General features: G+C 41.5%; 2 protein-coding genes across 2 annotated transcripts; both read right to left on the minus strand.

The window, feature by feature from the left end:
• Positions 1-610: 610 nt before the first annotated feature.
• On the minus strand, positions 611-13,740 carry LOC114770618 (BOLA class I histocompatibility antigen, alpha chain BL3-7-like). Its single transcript, XM_028964657.1, has 5 exons — positions 13,689-13,740; positions 3,009-3,269; positions 2,080-2,352; positions 1,229-1,528; positions 611-618 (listed from the first exon to the last, which is right to left on the minus strand). Exons 1-5 carry the CDS (start codon positions 13,723-13,725, stop codon positions 611-613), a joined length of 879 nt encoding a protein of 292 aa, XP_028820490.1. The 5' UTR covers positions 13,726-13,740.
• Positions 13,741-14,292: 552 nt separating this feature from the next.
• On the minus strand, positions 14,293-22,278 carry LOC114770127 (major histocompatibility complex class I-related gene protein-like; the record flags this gene model as incomplete). Its single annotated transcript, XM_028963782.1, has 5 exons — positions 14,293-14,369; positions 14,737-15,036; positions 15,375-15,650; positions 16,805-17,076; positions 22,247-22,278. Coding segments are annotated over 5 exons (957 nt in total), but the record flags the coding sequence as incomplete, so codon positions are not given.
• Positions 22,279-22,710: the final 432 nt, after the last annotated feature.

The raw sequence follows: 22,710 nt of genomic DNA on the forward strand, positions 1-22,710 counted from the left end.
TTGTACTTTAGCAAATTCTGAGAAATAAAGCCGCAATTGTTGAAGTAGAATGTTTTTGGCTTTTTTGGAGTAATGAACATTGATTCCACTGTTACCACTTTATCTGTGTGTAATGCACAATCATTAGATCAGAAAGTATTTGCAGTTGGGTGGAAAATACGTCTAAAACCATTCCTTTATTATTGTAATTATTGGTGAAAATAGCTGATCTGCAAGCTCACAATGTGTTGAACTTATAGATCTGCTTCTATTTTCACAACTTATGTGTGACACTGCCCAGCAGAAATCCCCAATACTTAAAGACTATACTTTTTTTCCTTTTTTTGACTAAAACTAGACTAAAGCCTTTTTGAGTTTTTGTCGACTAAAACTGGACTAAAACTATCACATATAGAAGTGACTAAAATTTGACTAAAACTAATAAACATTTTAGTCCAAAAGACTAAGACTAAATCTAGGATGGTTGTCAAAAACAACACTGGTCTGCGGGCCATGTAAAATGTGTGGTAAACATCAAAGGCACAGGAAATCCAGTCTTTTGCAGATAGGAATGACAGGCACAACTTCTACAATGCAGGAAAATCCTCTTATGGACCAACAACCCAGAGCATCACTCCCCTGAAAACATTATACGATCATAAAAACCCTCAAAGAGAAATGAAAATCCCAGAGAACCTCACCTTTTATACTGTAATACGACAAGAAAGGAGGCAATGAACCCCATGCAGATACCCCATAAGGGGGGTAATTAAGGGTCCAAATAAACAAGCAAAACAAAGGAACACTCAGGTTAAGGCCTGATAACTATAATCTCTTGTGGGGTCTGTGGGTGTAGCAACATTCTGCTGTTCAATAGACAATTGGCTAAATTACATCACAAACCCTATTAAAGTGCAAAAAACAGAGGGTGGCGGCTGTGCTTAGAGGTAATATAAATAGCTTTCAGAATGTATGGTCTCCCTTTATAGATCACTTATCTCCAGATGTGAGAGAAATGGTTTTGTGTGTCAATTAGGGTTTTCATTGTTCACGTGCACATTTGAAGCGCCCAGCTTCATTCTGGCTTGAATAAGATCTTTATAAAAAGTTTTTAGCTTTAATTTAATCCTCAGCACCATACAGTGAAATGTTCTCCACCACACTTTATTATAAACTGGTTCTATAAACACTTCTATCAAAGGGACTTTAAAGCAAGAAGACTGATGATTCTGTCTAGAAGCTCCTGTACCTGCACTGTTGGTCCTGATCTTCTCCTCAGTTAGGATCATGTGGATTGGGTCTCCACTCTTGTGCTCCACCACACAGGTGAACTGGTTCTTCTTCCACACATCAGGGGTCACTTTGAGTTTTGCACATTTCTGGAAGGTTCTGTCATGGTTGGGAAACGTCTTACCAACATCTACATCTTCATGCAGGTCCTGTCCATCTTTCTGCCAGCTGATCATCACCTTATCAGGGTAGAAACCTGTAGCGTGACAGACCACTGGAGAGGAGGGGTCTGTCTGCAGCAGAGACACCTGAGGAGGGACTAGAGACAGGAAGAGAGGAGGGGAACAGGGAGAGAATTTGGAAGAGAAACAGGACGTCTTCATATCAGCAGAACATCCAACAAACACACATTTTATATTCAACACTTCACTACATCTACCTGCCAGTTTACACTTCTAATACAACTGCAGCACTCAGGACAATTCACACACACACATGATTCAGGAACAGTTTCTACCCCAGTGCCATCAGGCTTTTCAACACATAGTATGCAGTTCTGTGACTTATTTATTGCTGCTGCACCACTTTGTCTTCTATGTATCATGTTCTATGTTCTGTCTACGTGGGAGGGGTTTTCAAGTAAGAATTTCATTGTGCTCTGTAGGCTGTACTTTGTACACACAACAATAAACTTCAACCTCAAGATGTTCAGAGATGCACATCTCTAGCTGATCCCTGTTTTCCTTGTTTTGTTTGGAATAACGTTTACAATACAAATGTAAAAAATAATAAAAATGTTTTCAGATTTTAATAATAACATATAAACTGTCTCAGCGTTTGTGTTTCTTGTTGTTCTGTGTGCTGCTGTACCTTTTCTCTGGAGACTGTACATTCCATAGTCAACATACTTCTTCAGCCAGTCAATACATTCCTGGGTCAGGTAGTTCTTCTCCCACTCAGCAGCAGCTCCATCCCATTTCTGTTTGGTGATTAAAGCCTCTTTAACTGGAGCTACATAAGATGTGCTCCTCAATTCCAGGTAGAGAAAATCTGCTCCATCGTAACCAAACTGACTGTATCCATCTGTAGCTCCAGTCTCATCGTCCAACTCACAGCCAAACATTTGCAGAAAAGTGTGGATTCCTGTAAAAAGAAAGTTTTAGAAAGTTTTACTATTGTTGTTTTGCATTCATCTGCTGAATTTCAAACTGGAAAATATTTTTTTTGAAAAAATGGGACCAAATCTATTTATATGAATCATCTTCATGCTAAAACTTAAGAGAGAAACTCTTTTAAAAGCAGCTGTTTTTGTGTTTTTCTGTAGTTTTCAGCAGAAAAAAAAAGCAAAAACATGGAGATCAGGACAGAGGTAAATTTCAGTAAATTTTTACTCAGAGGGACTGCAGGAAAATTCTAGGATGCCAAGTACTGATAGACCCCAGCAGTAAAACCCGGCACTGTGTTCTGTGATTAAACTTCAACATAAATAATTTTTTATTTGTACGACAAAATAATGTAATAGTGAGCAGCGCTGGTTATCTGTAGTCTGTGGTGGTGAGTATAAAGGGCAGGGTTACAGGGTTACAGGGTTACAGGGTAACTTTTATTCTGTGGTGGGATTGGTAGATGCACCAAGGTTATTACTCTTCTATGTTTGTTGTGTTTCATGTTAACCTGAAATTAATGTGGAATAAGCACAAGAAAATTTGAGAGCAGTTCAGTCATACTAAATGTATTTTAAATAAGAAATAATGCCTAAACAATAATAGATATACAACCAGGATTAGATTTCTACTCACCACCTGACTGGTTAAAACGCTGCATCACTGTACCAATACTGACTTTGAAGTTGGCTTCATTTGCCTGAATAATCTGGGTAGTTCTGGTCCAGTATTCTGGTCCTTCATTATTCTTGATCCAGTCCACCTTGGGAATCGCTTGCCTGATGTTACTGTCATAGTACAGAAACTGCTGTCCATCCACCAGGCCGACAGCAGTGAATTCTGGGAAGTTAATTCCCTGTGTCACTCCAGTGTAGAAGTACTGCAGGGAACGAGAACCTGTAAATAAATATTAAACACAACAAAAATAATCAATAAAAATATCTAAATTACCCTCTTCTATTAAATGTAGTGTGTGAATATTTTGAAAGAAAACACATTAAACAGATAAATAAAATACAAATAGTTACTGTATGTTCAATAAATATCAATATAGTGGAAGTCTATTTGATGGGTTTGGCTGACAGCTTCAAATCTCAGACTGTCAAGCAACAATTCATACTGATTCATAATTTAATAATTACTGATTATGGGTGGTAGTAGCCTAGTGGGTAACACACTCGCCTATTAACCAGAAGACCCAGGTTCAAATCCCACTTACTACCATTGTGTCTTGTGCAAGACACTTAACCCTGAGTGTCTCCAGGGGGGACTGTCCCTGTAACTACTGATTGTAAGTCCCTCTGGATAAGGGTGTCTGATAAATGCTGTAAATGTGAATTATTCTGATTGGCCACAGAGGCATCAAACGTGCCCACATATGTGAAGAAGGGTTGTAAAATCAGAAGTATTCAACACATATAATTCACTGAGCCCTGACAAAAATCCATCTGTCTCTTTCTGAAGTGACCACTTTTATTTACCAGAGTGTTACAATTTCACAAATAACTAATTTTCTGAATAATTTAAGCTCTTCTCTTGCAACCATATGGGTATTTGGGTCGTAGTTTTCTAGTTTTTCTCTGTACTTTGAAAGTTTTTTGTACCAAAGTACTGTGACCCACTTCCATTCATTTAGCCAACAATTTTAACAACAACTGACATTCAAGCTCAGGAAACATAAAACATAAAAGAACTGCTTAGTTTAAAGTGTGTGAAGTTTATTTGGAGGTTAAAATCCCAAACTGCCAAGATGCCATTGAAGTTCTCGGGTGCCTTTCACCAAGGGTGATGGGTTAAAAGCAGAGGTCACCATGTGCTGTACTTGCTGTGTATCATTTATATAAACACAAACCCCCTGACTGCTTTTAAAGACCAGAAAAGAAAAGACGAGAATGAGCAGGATTGTCATTTTGCCAGATGAGTCAATAGCCCTAAAACGACAAGTTCATCAGGGGTTACACACGTTAGACCAGTAGAGAACCCTGTGGAAATTGGTTGTATCTTCCTGCATTCATTACAGTTTATAACCAATGATGATTGTAGAGAACATCAGCGTCACTTAAATATGGGCAGAAGTCAGAGCTTCAGGTTTCTCACTGCAGCTCCTCCCATATGGCCGAGGTTTCACATACCAGCGCGGTTCAAATGAAGTTCTTATAAATAATAATGTTTACATTTTTGTTATTGTTATATGATGATAATCTATGAGCTGCAGTCACACAGTGAGCAGCCAACAGGCCACATGAAACAGAGGAATTTAACAAGACCGGACCAGACAAATAAAGAGCCAAGCAGCTGAAAAGCTTCTGTTCCAACAGCACAGACTTGTTAGGACAAGCTGATATTTGAAAAGAATAAGCATTCAAATGCATGAATTCATGCATTAATTTTCATTTAGTATTGCAATGACATAAACAGATAAACTTAACCAATTTGGATAATACATAAATCAAGTTCATGACTATAAAATTAGTTTGAATTGTTGTTTCATCACATCAGTCCTGCCCACAAGTTGCCCATTCCAAACCTACCCACTATTACCCACTAATTGCATTAAACTCATCCGCTTAGTCTTATGAAACAAAAGTGTTTAAAACAATCTATTACTTTAGCCTTTAGTCAAGCAAACCAGGCTGCTATTGTTTAATGATGTAAAAGTTAACTGAACACTTACACACTGTTAAAACTACTACAAAACCCCCCAACCCCCCCCTAACAAGAACCCACACAGTCCCTCCCACCAACTCACATCTACATTTACTTTCATACTGTGTTGTCTGTTCAAATATCACAAGAACAACAAAATATTAAAACTCCACACACACATATATATGAATGTTGAACCATATATAAAAACACAAACCTCCTGATGCAAGATCGATTTTAAGGACCAGAAGGGGACAGATGAGAAGATCTTCATTTTGCCAGATTAATCAATATTTGTCAGATCGCCCCGGAAGGATCAGATCCTCACACGATACAGACGCTGGGCCAGTAGAGAACTTTGCGGAAATTCCTCTTATTTACTGTGTTCGTTACACAAGTTTAGAATGGTTTTTAGAATAGTTTTATGGTTATGTAATTCTTTTTTTGTTTTTTACATGACATTATTCACATTACATTATGACAAGTATAAGTGGTGTCCTCAAAGCGAAATGGCGGCGTGCTGAGTTCTTCTTTTCCATTGCGAGTATTACACCATCATCACATCATCACAGTAAACAGGCGGTGACGGTTCCTAGAAATCACGTGATTGGCGCGAGCATGTCACAGCGCCTCCCCCTGGCCATTTCCAGGGGGGCATTTAGAGTACCTATGCACAGAAATGCAAATACATGTGGAAACTCGGATAGCTCATTGCCACAAGACGCATTGCTATTTTCTTCTAAAGACACGAGTGTAAGGATCTGACCAGCTTTGACAAGAGTCAGATTGTGGTGCTGGATGACTGAGTCAGAGCAGCTCAGAAATTGAACTGATTCTGGGCACCATGTGGATGTTACTGTATATCCCTTCATAGTGTCCACATGTACTCCAAATTCCCCTGATCAAACATCTGTGGGACGTGTTGGAGGCATCATCTTAGCATCTTCACAGGACCCAACAACTTAGTTTTATAAAAAAATTTATAATAAATGGTGTTGTGGTAGAATGTAAAACACTTCTGATAGAATGTGCGATTTTAGGAGATTTTTGGAGCTGTCCAAGGACCAGTTACTTCAGCGTGAATGTCTCCAGAGAGCCGGGGCAGCAGCAGCACTGCATGCTCTGTCACCAAAAGACTGCAGTGTTATAAGGGGGCTGCAAAGAGACTCTTTTCAGACCACAAAGTCACCAGTTCAAACCCCACTTATTACCATTATGTCCATGAGCAAGACTTTTAAAGTTTTAAAGTTGTGTACTGCAGTCCGTAAAATGGTGGCCGAAATAAAAATAAAACGAATTAAATTATTAAATGTACATAAAAGAAACAACGTCACCTTTAACAATTCTAATAAACATTTTTTTACCTGCTGATGTCCCTTTGTGGACGTTTAGAAATTCAAATGAGCAAGACCTCAACTCTTGTGTTGTTTGCTAATTCAAATGTAAGTAAACTATAACTGATTTTCTCAGGTTGTATTTAATACCCTCCAGAGTAAATTAGGGTTAGTACACAATTAAACACCCGACATTCAATTAATTCAGCTAACAATTATTGAGTAGCATCATTTTTTACATAAAGCCTCAGTCTAAAATGACCTTAAGCCGGTTGTCACGACCGCTTGCTGACGGGGGAAGGAAGCGCAGAGGCAGGACATGCTGGGAAGGGGTTTTATTAATAAACAAACAATAAACAAAAATAAATGCGGCTCAGTGGCCAAAAACAGTTTAACTTAAGTAAAGAACTCAAACAAACCCGCAGGCGTGTGGCGATTGCCAGAACTCAGAATGCAAAGAGAAAACTCACTGGAGAAAAGGCACTGCATATCAACCCAAAAATTCCATAACAGTCAAGTGGGGAGGTGGGAACTGATGGAAGGATGAATCGAAATACCTTAACTTAGAAAATGAATGATCTGTTCAATTCTTTATTTACTGCTGTATAGCTTTTGTTTAAAACAGTGTGTTTATTCTTCCCATGTTGTCATATCTTTTTCAGTGCTGACTTGTGTTTTTCAAAATTATACTATGGTTTCAGAGTTTATTTGGAGTAACAAAGCTTTTCAGGTCCCCTTTTCTAGGTCTTCTCTGGGCCTCATCCATAGACTCCTTCCTGATACCATCCATTCACATGTAGGGACTGATTTCATAATTTTAATATTCTCTCTATTTTGGTATTTTTTGTAAAACTGGTCTGATTTACGATTGACAAAATTCTGGTTAAAATATCACACCTGAGTTTCAGACTGGGTACATGTTAAATTTCAGCTAATTTATTGGTGTGTATTTGGTCAGTTATTAATGTTTACTGACTGTTTACTAATGACGTTGCCATAATTGCCATAATTTTTTTGCTGTTACTGCTAGGCGGTACTTATTAGAGTGTGGTAGTTCACCCTGAGCACTGTTGTGCTATGTTTATCGCTCATTAGGAGTGTTGATGTGGTCCCCCGCTTTATGGGGGGCCGGCATAGGTTTTGGGGTTTTAAGTTTGTATTTCAGAATTCATTTTTTTTATAATTATTGTTTTATTTATTTATATGTTTTCTCCCTCTACCTCCCCCTTCTTTATCCCTTTCTCCTTCTCAGTGTCTGGGATTGTTTAGGCTACCACCCTATAAAACGTTGCAGGGTTTTTTTCCCATCTGAGGAGACTCATCTTCGAGTTAATGGACACTCAAAATTAAAGAGTGGCTGGACAGATCACATTTTCCACACTGAATATGGGGACAGATCAAATGGCGCAGAGATATTGATAAGAAAGGGGGTTTCGGTTGTAACTGAGTCTGTAATATCAGGTAATATCAGCAAATGTCTACAGCCCCAATTGGGACGACCCACAGTTCTTTTGCACCTTTTTTGCAAAGCTGCCCAACCTAGACACATATCACTTTTCATTTTACATATTTACATTTTTACATTATGTACATTTTACATTATTACTTAATTCTGGGGGGTGACTTCAACCTGGTCCTGCAGCCAAATCTAGACTGATCGAATCCCACACTGTCCAAGATTGTGTCCAAGTCTGCATCAACTGTTTTGTCATTTATGGAATTCTACAAATTGTTTGACCCCTGTCAATCGCCTGTCAATCATTCATACTCATAAATAGACTTTTTTGATTGATAGTAGGTTTCTCTCTTTCGTTACAAATAGTCAATATCATCCTATCGTGATCTCGGATCACTCCCCTGTGCAAGTCGATATGTGCTTTCCTATCAACATCACAACTCGTCAAATGTGGCGCCTCGACCCATTACTGCTTTCTCATAAACCATTTCGAAACCACATTTCGGAGCAAATTGAATTCTTTCTTGATGTCAATCTCACGCCTGGTATGTCCTTCATGACTATTTGGGAGGCTCATAAAGCATTTCTTAGGGGACAAATAATTTCATATACAGCCCATGTGAGGAAAATGCATAATCGGCAGCTTTTGGACATGCCCCACTCTGAAAGCTTCCCTCTTTCAATGGTTGGATCAAGGAAATGCTCTTGTCACGGGTGGGCTGGACATGGCATGAAGGAGGACGCATTCGCACGATCACAGGACAGGGGTTTAATACAAACTTCACGAGACAAGGGAACATTAACACGCACAATGACCCGACGGCGAACAGACACGAACAGGATAGTTTTATACAATTATATAAATATACACCAGGTGAACACAATCAGGGAACATTACACAGGACAAACATGAAACTCCGGTCCGGACACCGGATCCGGAGTAACCCCTGCCGGTCCGGATCATGACAGCTCTCCATGTTGCAGTTGGAAAAATTGCGATGCAGATTGACTTGATGAAAAATTGAGAATTACAAGGTATGAAGGCTTGTTATTTTTCCAGCTGTGATCTTGACACTTTTGTGATTCCTATGAAGAAAAGTACAACAGTACTTTCACCCGAACTAGGTACACGCCCACTCTTGCGTAGTCGTGAAACGGGTGTAGTTAGCGGCACTTCAGGAGACCGGTTAAAAAGCGGCTCCCTGCAACAGTGTCTTCAGACACAGCGGTAATCTTTCTCGCGCGGTTCTCTGTAGAGGTGAGTAAATAAACTTTGACTCTGTCTTGGGTAGCTTGTTTTTAAGAAGTGCTTGTGTTTTTGTTGACGTGACTAGGCGAGCTAAGTTAATGTATTAGCTTTCGCTGTCGTTATTGTTGTCAATCGGCGTCAGTTTCACCCGAACTAGGTACACGCCCACTCTTGCGTAGTCGTGAAACGGGTTACAGTCAACTCCACTACCTGTGGACCGCACCTGTAGCCACTCACAATTTGACCTGTACTTGTGGTACTACGCGGTAGCGTCAGCCCTTGTGTGAAGACCCACTTGGGTAAAGTCCTGCGCGACTCTACCGAGCAGTAAAACCAAAATACAGGTAAATTCACCCATGCTCTTCTCCTACTTCTTTTTGCTAATCATGTCCATCCAGAACATTCCGCTCATTCACTCCAGGCGCCCTCCTCGATTCAATATAAACAGAACACGCAACACACATAACCTGCACACACTCTCCCAGGCCTCATCTTGCCACCCTGAGTACTTGTTCGGACTGTGGAACTGTCAGTCGGCAGTCAACAAAGCAGACTTCATTCCTGCTTTTGCTACAGAACGAAACCTCCAAGTACTCGCACTGACTGAAACCTGGATCCGCCCCCACGACTCCGTTACACCTGCAGCCCTTTCCACAGACTTCTACTTCTCTCATGCCCCCCGCCCCACTGGCAGGGCAGGGGGCACAGGCTTGCTCATTTCCAAGGACTGGAAATTCACTCCCGTTTCTGCTATTCAAACAACCAGTTTTGAGTTCCATGCAGTAACTATTACACACCCAGTAAAAATGTCCATAGTTGCTGTATATCGTCCTCCAGGTCCGCTGGGGAACTTTGTAGAGGAACTAGACACAACTCTCTCCTCAATTATAGATGAGGAACTGCCCCTTGTGCTACTAGGAGACTTCAACCTCGATCTCCTCAAGCCACAAACAACTGACTTCCAACACTTCATCTCTGCTTACAACTTCACACTTCTCTGCACGCCCGCAACGCACAGAGCTGGAAAACAACTAGATCTCGTACTCACACGCAAATGCTCCACAGCCAACACTTCTGTTATTCCTCTACATCTATCCGATCACTCTTTTATTCACTTCAGACTATCCCCCCTGGCACACACCACACCCACCTCACACTTAACACAATTTCGCCGTAATCTCCGTACCCTCTGCCCTACTCAATTGTCTTCCGCTGTCTCCTCTGAGCTCTCCCCCCTAGACATCCTCTCTATTCAGGACACTAACCGTGCTACAGACATCCTTTTCTCCACACTAACATCTTGCCTCGAGAGACTCTGCCCTCTAACCTCAAAACCAACACGTGCGACTCCACCCTCGCCGTGGATCTCTGATGAGGTTCGTCGCCACAGGACCCATCTTAGAGCAGCTGAAAGGCAGTGGAGGAAATCCAAGTGCCCGCTTCAACTTAATAAGTATCAATCTCTCCTAAAATCCTTCTCTGCTGCTGTAACTACAGCAAAGACCAGATACTTTCAGGACAAAGTAAGCAACTGCAATGACTCTCGAAAACTTTTCTCGACTTTCAACCATCTCCTGAATCCTCCACCCCCTCCCCCCTCCACTTCTCTCTCATCTGAAGACTTTGCCACCTTCTTCACAGAAAAGGTGGCTGACATTAGCAAACAATTCTCACCACCTAACCCCAGACCCCGTCCTGCTGTTACCTCTGAAACCAGGAATCTGTCTTCCTTTACTCCCCTCTCTGAATCAGACGTGTCTAAATTTCTCCAGTCTAGTCACCCCACCACCTGCTCCCTGGATCCAATCCCCTCACACCTCCTTCAGTCCATACAGCCCACCATATTATCTGCTCTGACACATGTCTTAAACTCCTCACTCACAACAGGAACATTCCCCACTGCTTTCAAACAGGCTGTCATTGCTTCCCTGCTCAAAAAACCCACATTAAACCCATCTCTACTGGATAGCTACCGCCCAGTCTCCAACCTTCCTTTTCTTTCAAAAATTCTTGAAAGAGCAGTCCTGGCTCAACTTTCCTCATTTCTCCACAAACATGATCTTCTTGACCCTTTTCAGTCTGGTTTCAGGAAAGGGCATTCTACTGAAACCTCCCTCCTGGCAATGATGGATGACCTTCGTGCTGCAAGAGCTGCCCGCAGATCATCTGTCCTTGTCCTACTTGATCTATCTGCTGCCTTTGATTCAGTTAACCACGAAATTCTTCTCACCACACTCTTTGATTTAGGAGTCACAGGAACCGTACTAGATTGGTTCACCTCTTACCTTTACGACAGGTCCTTCAAGGTATCGTGGGGAGGTGAGACATCTGTCCTCTCTAGGGTAACCACAGGGGTTCCACAAGGCTCTGTCCTTGGCCCCCTTCTATTCTCAATATACACTCGCTCACTTGGTCACATCCAATCACATGGCTTCTCCTATCACTCTTATGCTGATGACACCCAGTTCTATCTGTCATTCCCCCCAGAAGATGCCACTATAGCGACAAAAATTTCGGCCTGCCTCTCAGACATATTGACATGGATGTCTGAGCGACACCTCCAACTCAACCTATCCAAAACCGAGATTCTGATCTTTCCGGGCAACAATTCTCCTCAGCAAAACCTTTCAATTCAAATTGGATCGCTATTGTTAACACCCACGGCATCTGCAAAAAGCCTTGGAGTTTGGATAGATAACAAACTGAGTTTGAACCATCATGTTGCTGCGATCTCCAGATCCTGCAGGTTCACTCTCTACAACATTCGCAAGATTCGGCCTTTTCTCTCACAACAGGCTACGCAGCTCCTCGTCCAGGCAATGGTCATCTCCAAACTCGACTATTGTAACTCTCTCCTGGCTGGAGCCTCTGCAGTCACCATAAAACCACTCCAGATGATCCAAAATATGGCAGCTCGTCTCATTTTCAATCAGCCAAAATACACCCATGTTACACCTCTTCTTACCTCCCTCCACTGGCTCCCGGTAGCTGCTCGCATTGAGTTCAAATCCTTGATGCTTGCCTACAGGGCTGTAAATGGAACTGCGCCCTCCTACATCAACACACTACTACCTAGCTACACTCCTGCACGCTCTCTCAGATCGGCAAACAAAAGGAGACTAAAAATTCCTTCTTCACGGGGTCTCTGATTCCAATCATGTCTGTTCTCCGTTGTTGTCCCTGGCTGGTGGAACAACCTGCCCTCCTCCACACGACTAGCCGAGACTATCACCACTTTTAAGAAGAAGGTGAAAACCCTCTTATTCCAAAAATATTACAGACAAATCTAACACTTACACAAGCACATGCGTACACATTGAATAAACAAATACAAAATGTATAAATACATTATAATTTTTCTTAGTCTAGCACCCAACAATCTCCGAGCATGCTCTTCACTGACAAGTCTAAGCCTTATCAGGGCTCTTAGTTTGTAAACTCGATATTCTATAGAAATCGAACGAGAATTGCTGGTGTCTTCCTATTGTAAGTCACTTTGGATAAAAGCGTCTGCTAAATAAAGTAAAGTAAAGTAAAGAAACAACTTAAAACAAAAATGTCAGCAAATATTAAGGAGGAGCGAAATTTTGCTCTAGCAATAGATGTAATATAATGTATATGTAATGATATTAACATCCATAGCTATTTACATGCATTAAATTGGTACACAGGAATAGAAAGGTGTTGGGCTTGTGTATGTGAGTGTTATTGTGTCAGACACTTGACACTTATTGTGTGGTAGTAGCCTAGTGGGTAACACACTCCTATGAACCAGAAGACCCAGGTTCAAACCCCACTTACAACCATTGTGTCCCTGAGCAACACACTTAACCCTAAGTTGCTCCAGGGTGACTGTCCCTGTAACTACTGATTGAAAGTGCTCTGGATAAGGGTGTCTGGTAAATGATAAATGCTGTAAATGTATTGTTTACTTCACTATAACTATGTTTGGTTTTGGGTGCAGATTATGTACACAAAATCCACCCCCTGCTATGAAAATAATTCCACAACAGACCATTACACTGAGGAACAAGCTCAAAGTTACTATACAGCCATTACTATGGTGTTAAAATATTAACACTGTATTGTTCCCAAAGGAATATCCTGACAGGAAATATTTTTATTTCATCATTATTCTCTGATCCGATTTCTATCCCCATACAGCTCTCTAACTCGACACCTCTGATCTATATGAACAATTGTGGAAATATCAGGGTTTACTGCGTCTGGGGACTGTTATAGGGCGCTGTGTTTCCACCCATTCTTTTGTGGACCCTACAACGTATGTGTAGTGTTGTTTTGGGCTACTTTCTGTTCTCCCCTTAGTTTCCCGTTTTTGGCCATCGAGCCTGGATTTGTTTCTGTTAAATAAATCCTAGTTTTCAGAATGTCCCGACTCTGCGTTTCCTTCCCCCGTCAGCTCGCGGACGTGACAGAATGTCGCAGCCCTGACCGAAAGCGCAGAGACAAAAAAAGCAGAGAAGGACAACCAAGCAGGAGAAGAACTCAGCCAGTTGTGGTGAGTGCGGGCGCCAGTGGCAAGATCCGCTGTAAGATGCGCCGGGACTGGGGGTCAAGCCGTGGCGAGCAGTGCTGCGGTATGACTGCGATCCCTGGATAGTCCGCAATACCCGGAAGTGGCAGCGTCGGCGGGTGAGGAAGTGACATGGGCAGCGATCGCAGAGGATGCGACCCCCACAATCTTCGCCATGTCGGGCCAGGAATTCTGCGCTCTGCTGGCAAGGCTCCCCTTGGACTGGGAAGACACAGACGACGACGAGGGTGACGACGACGTGAGATGATTTGCAATCGCCTGTCTGCAATCGTGACCCACGTCACTTCCTGTGGTGCGAGAACCGCGCGAGACAGACGGACAGTGAGGAGGAAGACCGCGACTCGGGTAAGCTGGTGGAAGAGGGCGACGGGAATTCGCCAGGCAGCAACCGCAGTGCCGGGAATCCGCGGGGAATCTGCCTATCCAGCACCGGTTGCCTGGACGTTCCCCAGGAGAATGGCAGTGCAGCACCAGCGCCCCCACCTGCTGAGACCAAGTTACTTACTGGGAGCAGATGTGCATCTCTTCAAAAAGTTATAGTTTACACTTGGCCTGCTGGTAATCTGTATAAAAGAGAAGAGAAAGTATTTTAGTATTTTACTGATTAGTAGTTTCCCCACATGACACCATGTTTGGTGTAGAAGTTACTGATGTTGTTTGCTGCGTCTCTCACCTGATCTTCTCTTCACAACCATCACAACACCAACAACCACAGCGATGAGAACGAGAGCAGCAACAACCAACCCAACAATGATGCCTGGAACATCATTACCTGCAGTGAAAGTAAAAATCGCTTTTATACTGGACTGTGTGGAGTGTGTCCTGGGTGGATTTATGGGGGTCACAGTGATATTCGTAGAGAGTTCAGTCATATTTACTACTATGGGAACAACTCTTGTGAAAAACAAACCTACAAAAGAATGTAAATCATATCAGCAGATCTAACATTACAGCTCATAGTGACAATGTCATCATGGAAACTTAAATATACGTACATCCCAGCAAATCACGTTATTCCACATGAGATCAAATAACCTTCCTTTATCAGTAAAATAAAATAACCAGGACTGTTTTAGTGGGATTTAATATAAAATGTGTCGATGAGCTGCTAGAAGCTCCTGTACCTGCACTGTTGGTCCTGATCTTCTCCTCAGTCAGGATCATGTGGATTGGGTCTCCACTCTTGTGCTCCACCACACAGGTGAACTGGTTCTTCTTCCACACATCAGGGGTCACTTTGAGTTCTGCACGTTTCTGGAAGGTTCCATCATGGTTGGGCAACGTCTCACCAACATCTACATCTTCATGCAGCTCCTGTCCATCTTTCTGCCAGCTGATCTTCACATTATCAGGGTAGAAACCTGTAGCGTGACAGACCACTGGAGAGGAGGGATCTCTCTGCAGCAGAGACACCTGAGGAGGGACTAGAGACAGGAAGACAGGAGGGGGACAGGGAGAGAATTTGGAAGAGAAACAGGACGTCTTCATATCAGCAGATCATCCAACAAACACTCATTTTATATTCAACACTTCATTACTTCTTCCAGCCAGTTTACACACATTTCTAGCTGATCCCTGTTTTCCTTGTTTTGTTTCATCTGTTTGTTAATCATTATACATTAACAGGTCTGTTGGATGTTTTTTGCTTATTTAATGGGAACAATGTTTACAATGCAAATGGAAACAATATGAATATTTTCTGATCTTAATAATAACACATAAACAGCGTTTGTGTTTCTTGTTGTTCTGTGTGCTGCTGTACCTTTTCTATCCAGAATGCTCTTTCCATAGTAAACATACTTCTTCAGCCAGTAAATACATTCCTTGGTCAGGTAGTGCTTCCTCCGCTCAGCTTCAGCTACATCCCATTCCTGTTTTGTGATTAAAGCCTGTTGAACTGGAGCTACATAAGATGTGCTCCTCAATTCCAGGTAGAGAAAATCTGCTCCATCGTAACCAAACTGACTGTATCCATCTGTAGCTCCAGTCTCACCATCCAACTCACAGCCGTACATCCACTGAAAAGGGTGGTAGTAGCCTAGTGGGTAACACACTCGCCTATGAACCAGAAGACCTGGGTTCAAATCCCACTTACTACCATTGTGTCCCTGAGCAAGACACTTAACCCTAAATTGCTCCAGGGAGACTGTCCCTGTAATACTGATTGTAAGTCGCTCTGGATAAGGGCGTCTGATAAATGCTGTAAATGTAAAAGTGTGGATTCCTGTAAAGAGAGAGAGAGTTTTTTTATTGTTATTGTTCTGTTGAATTTTCTAAAATATTAAATTATATAATTTTATAAATAAATAAAAATTTCAACCATGTATTGATTTCTTTTACTATATATAAACTACATGAGGATTTATATTAATCATCTTCATGCTACCACATGAAAGAAATTATTTAAAAAAGATCAGGTCAGACGTCTCCAGTTCATTTCAGTAAAACCTGCTGCTGTATCCTGTGATCAAACCTCAACACAGTAACAGACACCATGATCATCTGCTTGAAGTTATAAATGATTCTTTTATTGTGTAAGATAATATAATGTAACAGTGAGTAACACTGGAAAGCTGTAGTCTGTGGTAGGCGGGGCTACAGGGATTGGTAAATTGTTATATTTCACTTAACTTGTGGAATTAAAACAGTTTTTGCTAAACTTCATTCCCTGTGTAGAAATGTGGGTACTCAACATGGTAATGCACATTGATCTGAATTAAATAGGTTTATAAATGTTTATTAAGGAAAAACACTTTGTGTTTGCAAGATGTTGTGAGATTGTGTATCTTTATTTTGACACGTTTTTATTTTGCATCCCATGATGCTCTTCGATTGTGATGTGCTGTGGAAACGAGGGACTTTCATTTATAGCTTTCTGCGGATTGTGCGCATTAGGTGAAGTAATAAAGGAGCAGGAGGGTCTCAGTCCTGGCTCGTCAAAAACGAGTTTGGCTCGCTGTTTAATCTGTGTTCACACACACAGACACAGACAGAATAGTACAGAGTAGTTACTGTGGAAAGTAAAATATTTTCATGCTTAGTACCAAGTTTAGCCAGAAAACTTCTGATGTGTTTGCAGGGGAAACAGATTGGTCTGAGTTCAGTTGTTCCGTCTTGAGATAAAAATCAGATGTGGATGTGCTGATATTCAGGCCATTTATTATTTAAAACCAGGATTAGATTTCTACTCACCGCCTGACTGGTTAAAACGCTGCATTGCTGTAACCAGACTGGCTTTGTATCTGTCTTCAGATCCCCGAATAATCTGGGTTTGACTGGTCCAGTAATCTGGTTTTACATTATTCTTAATCCAGTCCACCTTGGGAATCGCTTGCCTGGTGTTACCGTCGTAGTACAGAAACTTCTCTCCATCGATCATGCCCACAGCAGTGAGTTCTGGGAAGTTAATTCCCCGCGTCACCGCAGTGTAGAAATACTGCAGGGAATGAGAACATGAAAATAAATATTAAACACAACAAAAATAATTATTAATAAAAATATTCATGGGTTCTTCAATTAAGCAGTTTAAAGAAAGACCCCTTCACAACTTCCACTCAAGTGAAGAACTCTCCAGGAAACAGGTGTATCAGTATCTAAGTCTACCATAAAGAAAAGACTTAATGGGAGTAAATACAAAGGATTCACCGCAAGGTCCAAGCCATTAATCAGCCTCAAAAATAGAACAACATTGACTTTGCCAAGAAGCCAGTCCAGTTCTAGAACAGAATTCTTTGGAGTAAGATCAACCAGCACCAGAATGATGGGAACGTTTGGAGAAGAATTGGAACAGCTCATGATCCAAAGCACACCACATCTTGTGTAAAACATGGTGGAGGCAGAGTGATGGCATGGGCATTCATGGCTTCCAATGGCACTGGGTCACTTGTGTTTATTGATGATGTGACAAAATACAGAAGCAGCCGGATGAATTCTGAAGTGTATATAGAGGAATATACTTTGTTCTCAAAGGCAGCAAAGTTGATTGGACGGCGTTTCACAGTACAGATGATCCAAGACATATTGCAAAAGCAACCCAGGAGCAAAGACGTGTAATATTCTGCAATGGCTGAATAAATGACCAGATCTCAAACCAATTGATGATGCATTTCACTTGCTCAAGAAAAGGCAGAAAGACCCACAAACAAGCAACAACTGAAGACAGCTACAGTGAAGGCCTGGCAAAGCATCTCAAAGAAGGAAACCCAGCATTTGGTGATGTCAATGGGTTACAGACTTCAGGCAATCTTTGCCTGCAAAGGATTATCAGCAAAATATTGAAAATTAACATTTTACTTACAGTTATGTTTATCTTTCCAATTACGTTTGAGCCCCTGAAATGAGGAGTATTTGTATAAAAATAGCTAATTCCTACATGTTTAATCATATATTTTTGTTCAACCCCTTGAATTAAATTTAAAATGAATTAAAAATGAATAAGTCTGCACTTCAGTTCTGTTGTAGTTTTTCCATTTCAAATCCAGTGTGGTAGCATGATGAGCCTAAATCATGAAGATTGTGTCACTGTCCAAATATTTTTGGGCTTATCTGTAACTTGCAAAACATTTATTCACACACCCGGATCAGTTTAGTGAGTGACTCGGAGGGAGCCGAATCCTAAAAAGGATCCGAGTATTACAGCTCTAGTAATTTCACAGTTTGAAGACTCGTTCTCGCCCCCTACAGTGCAGATATATATCCGCTAGTTATACAAAATAAATATAAAGGTCTTTAGGAAATAAGAAACTAAAAGACACAAGAAAGAAGAAATATACTAAATCTAGTGTAACCATTTAACTCCGGCACAATAGCTTGTGTAGTATAGACCCAGCTCCCAACCCAACTTTGTGAATATATTAACGGCGATATTTTTTTTATCACCGATAAGAGTCTCACGTTAACGCAGCACGTTAACGTCGATAACGGCCCACCACTAGTTTTTATTGATTTTGTTTTTCTTGTTAAACAAAATTAATCATATTAATGCATCATTTTAACATCATGTAACACATTGTTACTCTGCACCTTCATCACTTGTTTCTTGCACTGAACTTTATGTAGCCCAGTTTGTCTGTCACACGTGCGCTTTATGTCAGTATGTAACTTTGTCTAAATGTTACATGTAGCACCAGGTTCTGGAGAACCGTTATTTCGTTTCACTACCGTCTAACATATATCTAGCTAAGATAACAATAAATGTCGACTTTAACAATAACAAAATAAAAACTAGTTTTATGAAACATGAGTACTGTTCTAAATCTAAAAATATATAAATAAATATACAGTACAGGTCTCTCTTCACTCCAGCTCACCCCAAACCATCTTGACTGGGTTCAGGTCCGGTGACTGTGGAGGTCAGATCTCCACTTTTTGTTAAGTACATAACTCCACATGTGTTCATTCATAGTTTTGATGTCTTTAGTGAGAATCTACCAACGTAAATAATCATAAAAATAAAGAAAACACATTGAATGAGAAGGTGTGTTCAAACTTTTGGTCTGTACTGTATATATGCAATAACTATAAATCATGTCACGAGGCGAATTCGGTGACGCACTTGCAGACATCCTGTGAGCGGGGGGACAAACCGTCGAAAAGGGAGAGGACAGTGGATGAGCTGGGGAGGAGGACCGGAGGCGTTTGGTTGGTGAGGGGGAGACTGGCGGGGTGAGAGGACGGGGAGGAAGCAGTGGACGCGCTGCAGCACGGCGGGGAGTGAGTTTTGGATCTGTGGGAAGTACCAGGGAGAACCGAGGAGAACCAGAAGATGGCGGGTTTCAGGAGGGTCTGGGAGCGTGGACTGGACGGGAGGACGTCTTGGGCAGAAGGAAGGTAGGGGAGCATGCATTCACGTCATAACACAAGGGACAGGCAGGCTCAAGGTCAGGGACGGGCAGAAGTCGTGGCCAGGAAGTTCAATTCGGAGTTCCGTCGTGGTTTCAAGGGGGTCAGGCAATTCTCAAAGTCGTGGGCAGGCAAAGGTCGTAGTTCATGGGTCAAAATATTTGGGCGTGGGTAAGTGAGCTAGCGTCTCTGGTGAAGAATCTCATTCAAAGTTCGTGCGGCGTCTCCTCAGGGTCACCTGACTTTTATATTGACGCTGCCCGCCTTCATTTCGGCTTCGGGATCGTTGTCTTCCTGGCTGGGCTGGTGCTCTCTGGTGGGTTGGAGGTGTGTTGGCCATGACACACTGTATTACACAGGTGTTGTGCTGCTTTACTATTAGAATTAGATTCTTTTTTTAAAGTGAAGTGATTGTCACATGTGATACACAGCACACAGTGCACACAGTGAAATTTGTCCTCTGCATTTATCCCATCACCCTGAGTGAGCAGTGGGCAGCCATGACCGGCGCCCGGGGAGCAGAGTGTGGGGACGGTGCTTTGCTCAGTGGCACCTTGGCGGATCAGGATTCAAACCAGCAACCTTCTGATTACAGGGCCGCTTCCTTAACCACTAGGCCACCACTGATTCAAGAACAATTTATTGTCAGTACAACAGTATACACAGAATACTGTGTATTGAAATAATGTTTCACACAGACCCCCCATAGTGGAATCATAAAATAAAGAAAAAAATATATGTATATACACACTAAAATAAACTATGCTAGCTAAATTAAAAACTTAAATACTGTACAGAATTTCTCTATAAGAAAAAAACTCAAACTTTTCTGTACAGTGAACAGGACATAACTGAACATCATGCAGGATGCTTGTAAGTGGACATGTTGGATATTTCAAACAGGATACACAGACAAGACAAACATGCAAAAATAGCAGAAATATCTCTATAATATAAAATAATATATTATATTATATCGAATATAATAGTAGAGATTGTCACGTCCATGCGGCATGACGCGGCGGGTGATCGGAGAGGATGACGAGGAGTGACGAGGAACGAAGAATGAAGGACGCTTTCACCTGACATCACGAAACCGGGGTTTAATTGGTGAAGCACAAGACAGGGGAGACATCCGAGACGAAGACACTGGTGAACATGGAACATAACGTTAAAGACCTGACAGCAGACAGAAACGAACAGGGCAGCTTTATACAATTAACACAGGTGAAAACGATTAGGGAACATTACACAGGACAACAATGAAACTCCGGTCCGGATCCTGAACCGGAGTAACCCCATTTCGGACCGGATCGTGACAGAGATGTGGAAAATGGTCAGTATGTTTTCAGGCACATAAGGCTGGAAGTATGTTGTTGTTGAGTTGATAATTTTTTTTGGTGATGGCGGTGCATTGTGAACTCTGACTGCTTGGGGGAAGAAGCTCTTGCAGTGTCTGGCAGTTACAGTTCTGATGTTGCCGAACTGTCTGCCAGACGTGCAGTGGGGTGGGTACAGTCGGTTTCTTTCTGAAGTTGACAACCATCTCTTTGGTCTTGGTGACTTTGAGAGTCAGTTATTTCCAAATGAAACAAAAAATAAATGAAATGTGTTTGTGTACATGTGACACTTTATACTATACAGTACAGGCCAAAAGTTTGAACACACCTTCTCATTCAATGTGTTTTCTTTATTTTCATGACCATTTACGTTGGTAGATTCTCACTGAAGGCATCAAAACTATGAATGAACACATGTGGAGTTATACACTTAACAAAAAGTGGAGACCTGACCTCCACAGTCACCGGACCTGAACCCAGTCCAGATGGTTTGGGGTGAGCTGGACCGCAGAGTGAAGGTAAAGGGGTCAACAAGTGCTAAACACCTCTGGGAACTCCTTCAAGACTGTTGGAAAACCATTTCAGGTGACAACATCTTGAAGCTCATCGAGAGAATGCCAAGAGTGTTCAAAGCAGTAATCAGAGCAAAGAAACTAGAATATAAAACATGTTTTCAGGTATGTCACCTTTTTTTGTTAAGTACAAAACTCCACGTGTTCATTCATAGTTTTGAGAATCTACTAATGTATATGGTCATGAAAATAAAGAGAACACATTGAATGAGAAGGTGTGGTAGTATCCTAGTGGGTAACACACTCGCCTATGAACCAGAAGACCCGGGTTCAAATCCCACTTACTACCATTGTGTCCCTGAGCAAGGAACCTTAACCCTAAGTTGTCTCCAGAGGGGGACTGTCCCTGTAACTACTGATTGTAAGTCGCTCTGGATAAGGATGTCTGATAAATGCTGTAAATGTTTATCAAAATGTTTATTTAAAATGTGTGTCCAAATTTTTGGCCTGTACTGTATGTGTGAACTTTTTGGTATTTTGTATATAAATTTAAAATGTATTTATGGACATATATTAAATATGTCATAAACGTTTAAGAACTTATAAAATAAATAATATCTGGATTAATCACTGAATGTAAGCTTTTGGCTTTAAGTAAGTTGATTTTAATTGAATAAGCACAGCTTTTTTGATGCTGCAAACCATGATGCTGCTGTGAACCGAGAAATTCCCATCATTTAGTATTCTCTGTTCTGGATTTAGTCTATATTAAATATCACAAGAACATTATGTGCACCGTTCTGTGCTGTGCTAAGCTGTGTATCACAATGACAATCACTTCACTCACATTAAATATTAACAACACAAAAAACCCTATAACCATTTTAATAATTTGAGCATAACACAAACCTCCTGATGCAAGATCGCTTTTAAAAACCAGAAGATGAAAGATGAGGACAAGCAGGACCATTATTTTGACAGATTATTCAAGGTTGTGCTGAAATTATTAGATCCTCACGGGCTGCAGACCTTAGACGAGCTGGAAATTCCTCATGTCTTCCTGTGATCGATACAGACTTTAGAACCAGTTGGTTGAGACCAGTAGCGTCACTAAATGTCGGCAGAAGTCAGAGCTGCAGGTGCAGGTGGCTCCTCCCCGAAGCTCCTCACACACCGACATTTCACTACAAGCACGGTTCAAATGACAACAGATGAACCACGGTGATCATGTGGTCCTACACACACCCCATTGCCGTGACGATGCAGTGGGTATCTCCAGTTTCACACTACATTTACATTTACAGCATTTATCAGACACCCTTATCCAGAGCGACTTACAATCAGTAGTTACAGGGACAGTCCCCCCCCGGAGCAATTTAGGGTTAAGTGTCTTGCTCAGGGACTC

The sequence above is a fragment of the Denticeps clupeoides genome, chromosome 20, assembly GCF_900700375.1.
Source record: "Denticeps clupeoides chromosome 20, fDenClu1.1, whole genome shotgun sequence".
NCBI classification, from domain to species: Eukaryota; Metazoa; Chordata; class Actinopteri; order Clupeiformes; family Denticipitidae; genus Denticeps; species Denticeps clupeoides.

Coding starts and splice junctions, on each gene's coding strand:
- LOC114770618 (XM_028964657.1), bottom strand. CDS start 13,725: ATGTCACTTCCTCACCCGCCGACGCTGCCACTTCCGG. Junction 3,270..13,688: donor GCCGACGCTGCCACTTCCGG/GTATTGCGGACT, acceptor ATTTATTTACAG/GTTCTCGTTCCCTGCAGTAC. Junction 1,529..2,079: donor GTACAGTCTCCAGAGAAAAG/GTACAGCAGCAC, acceptor TCCTGTCTCTAG/TCCCTCCTCAGGTGTCTCTG.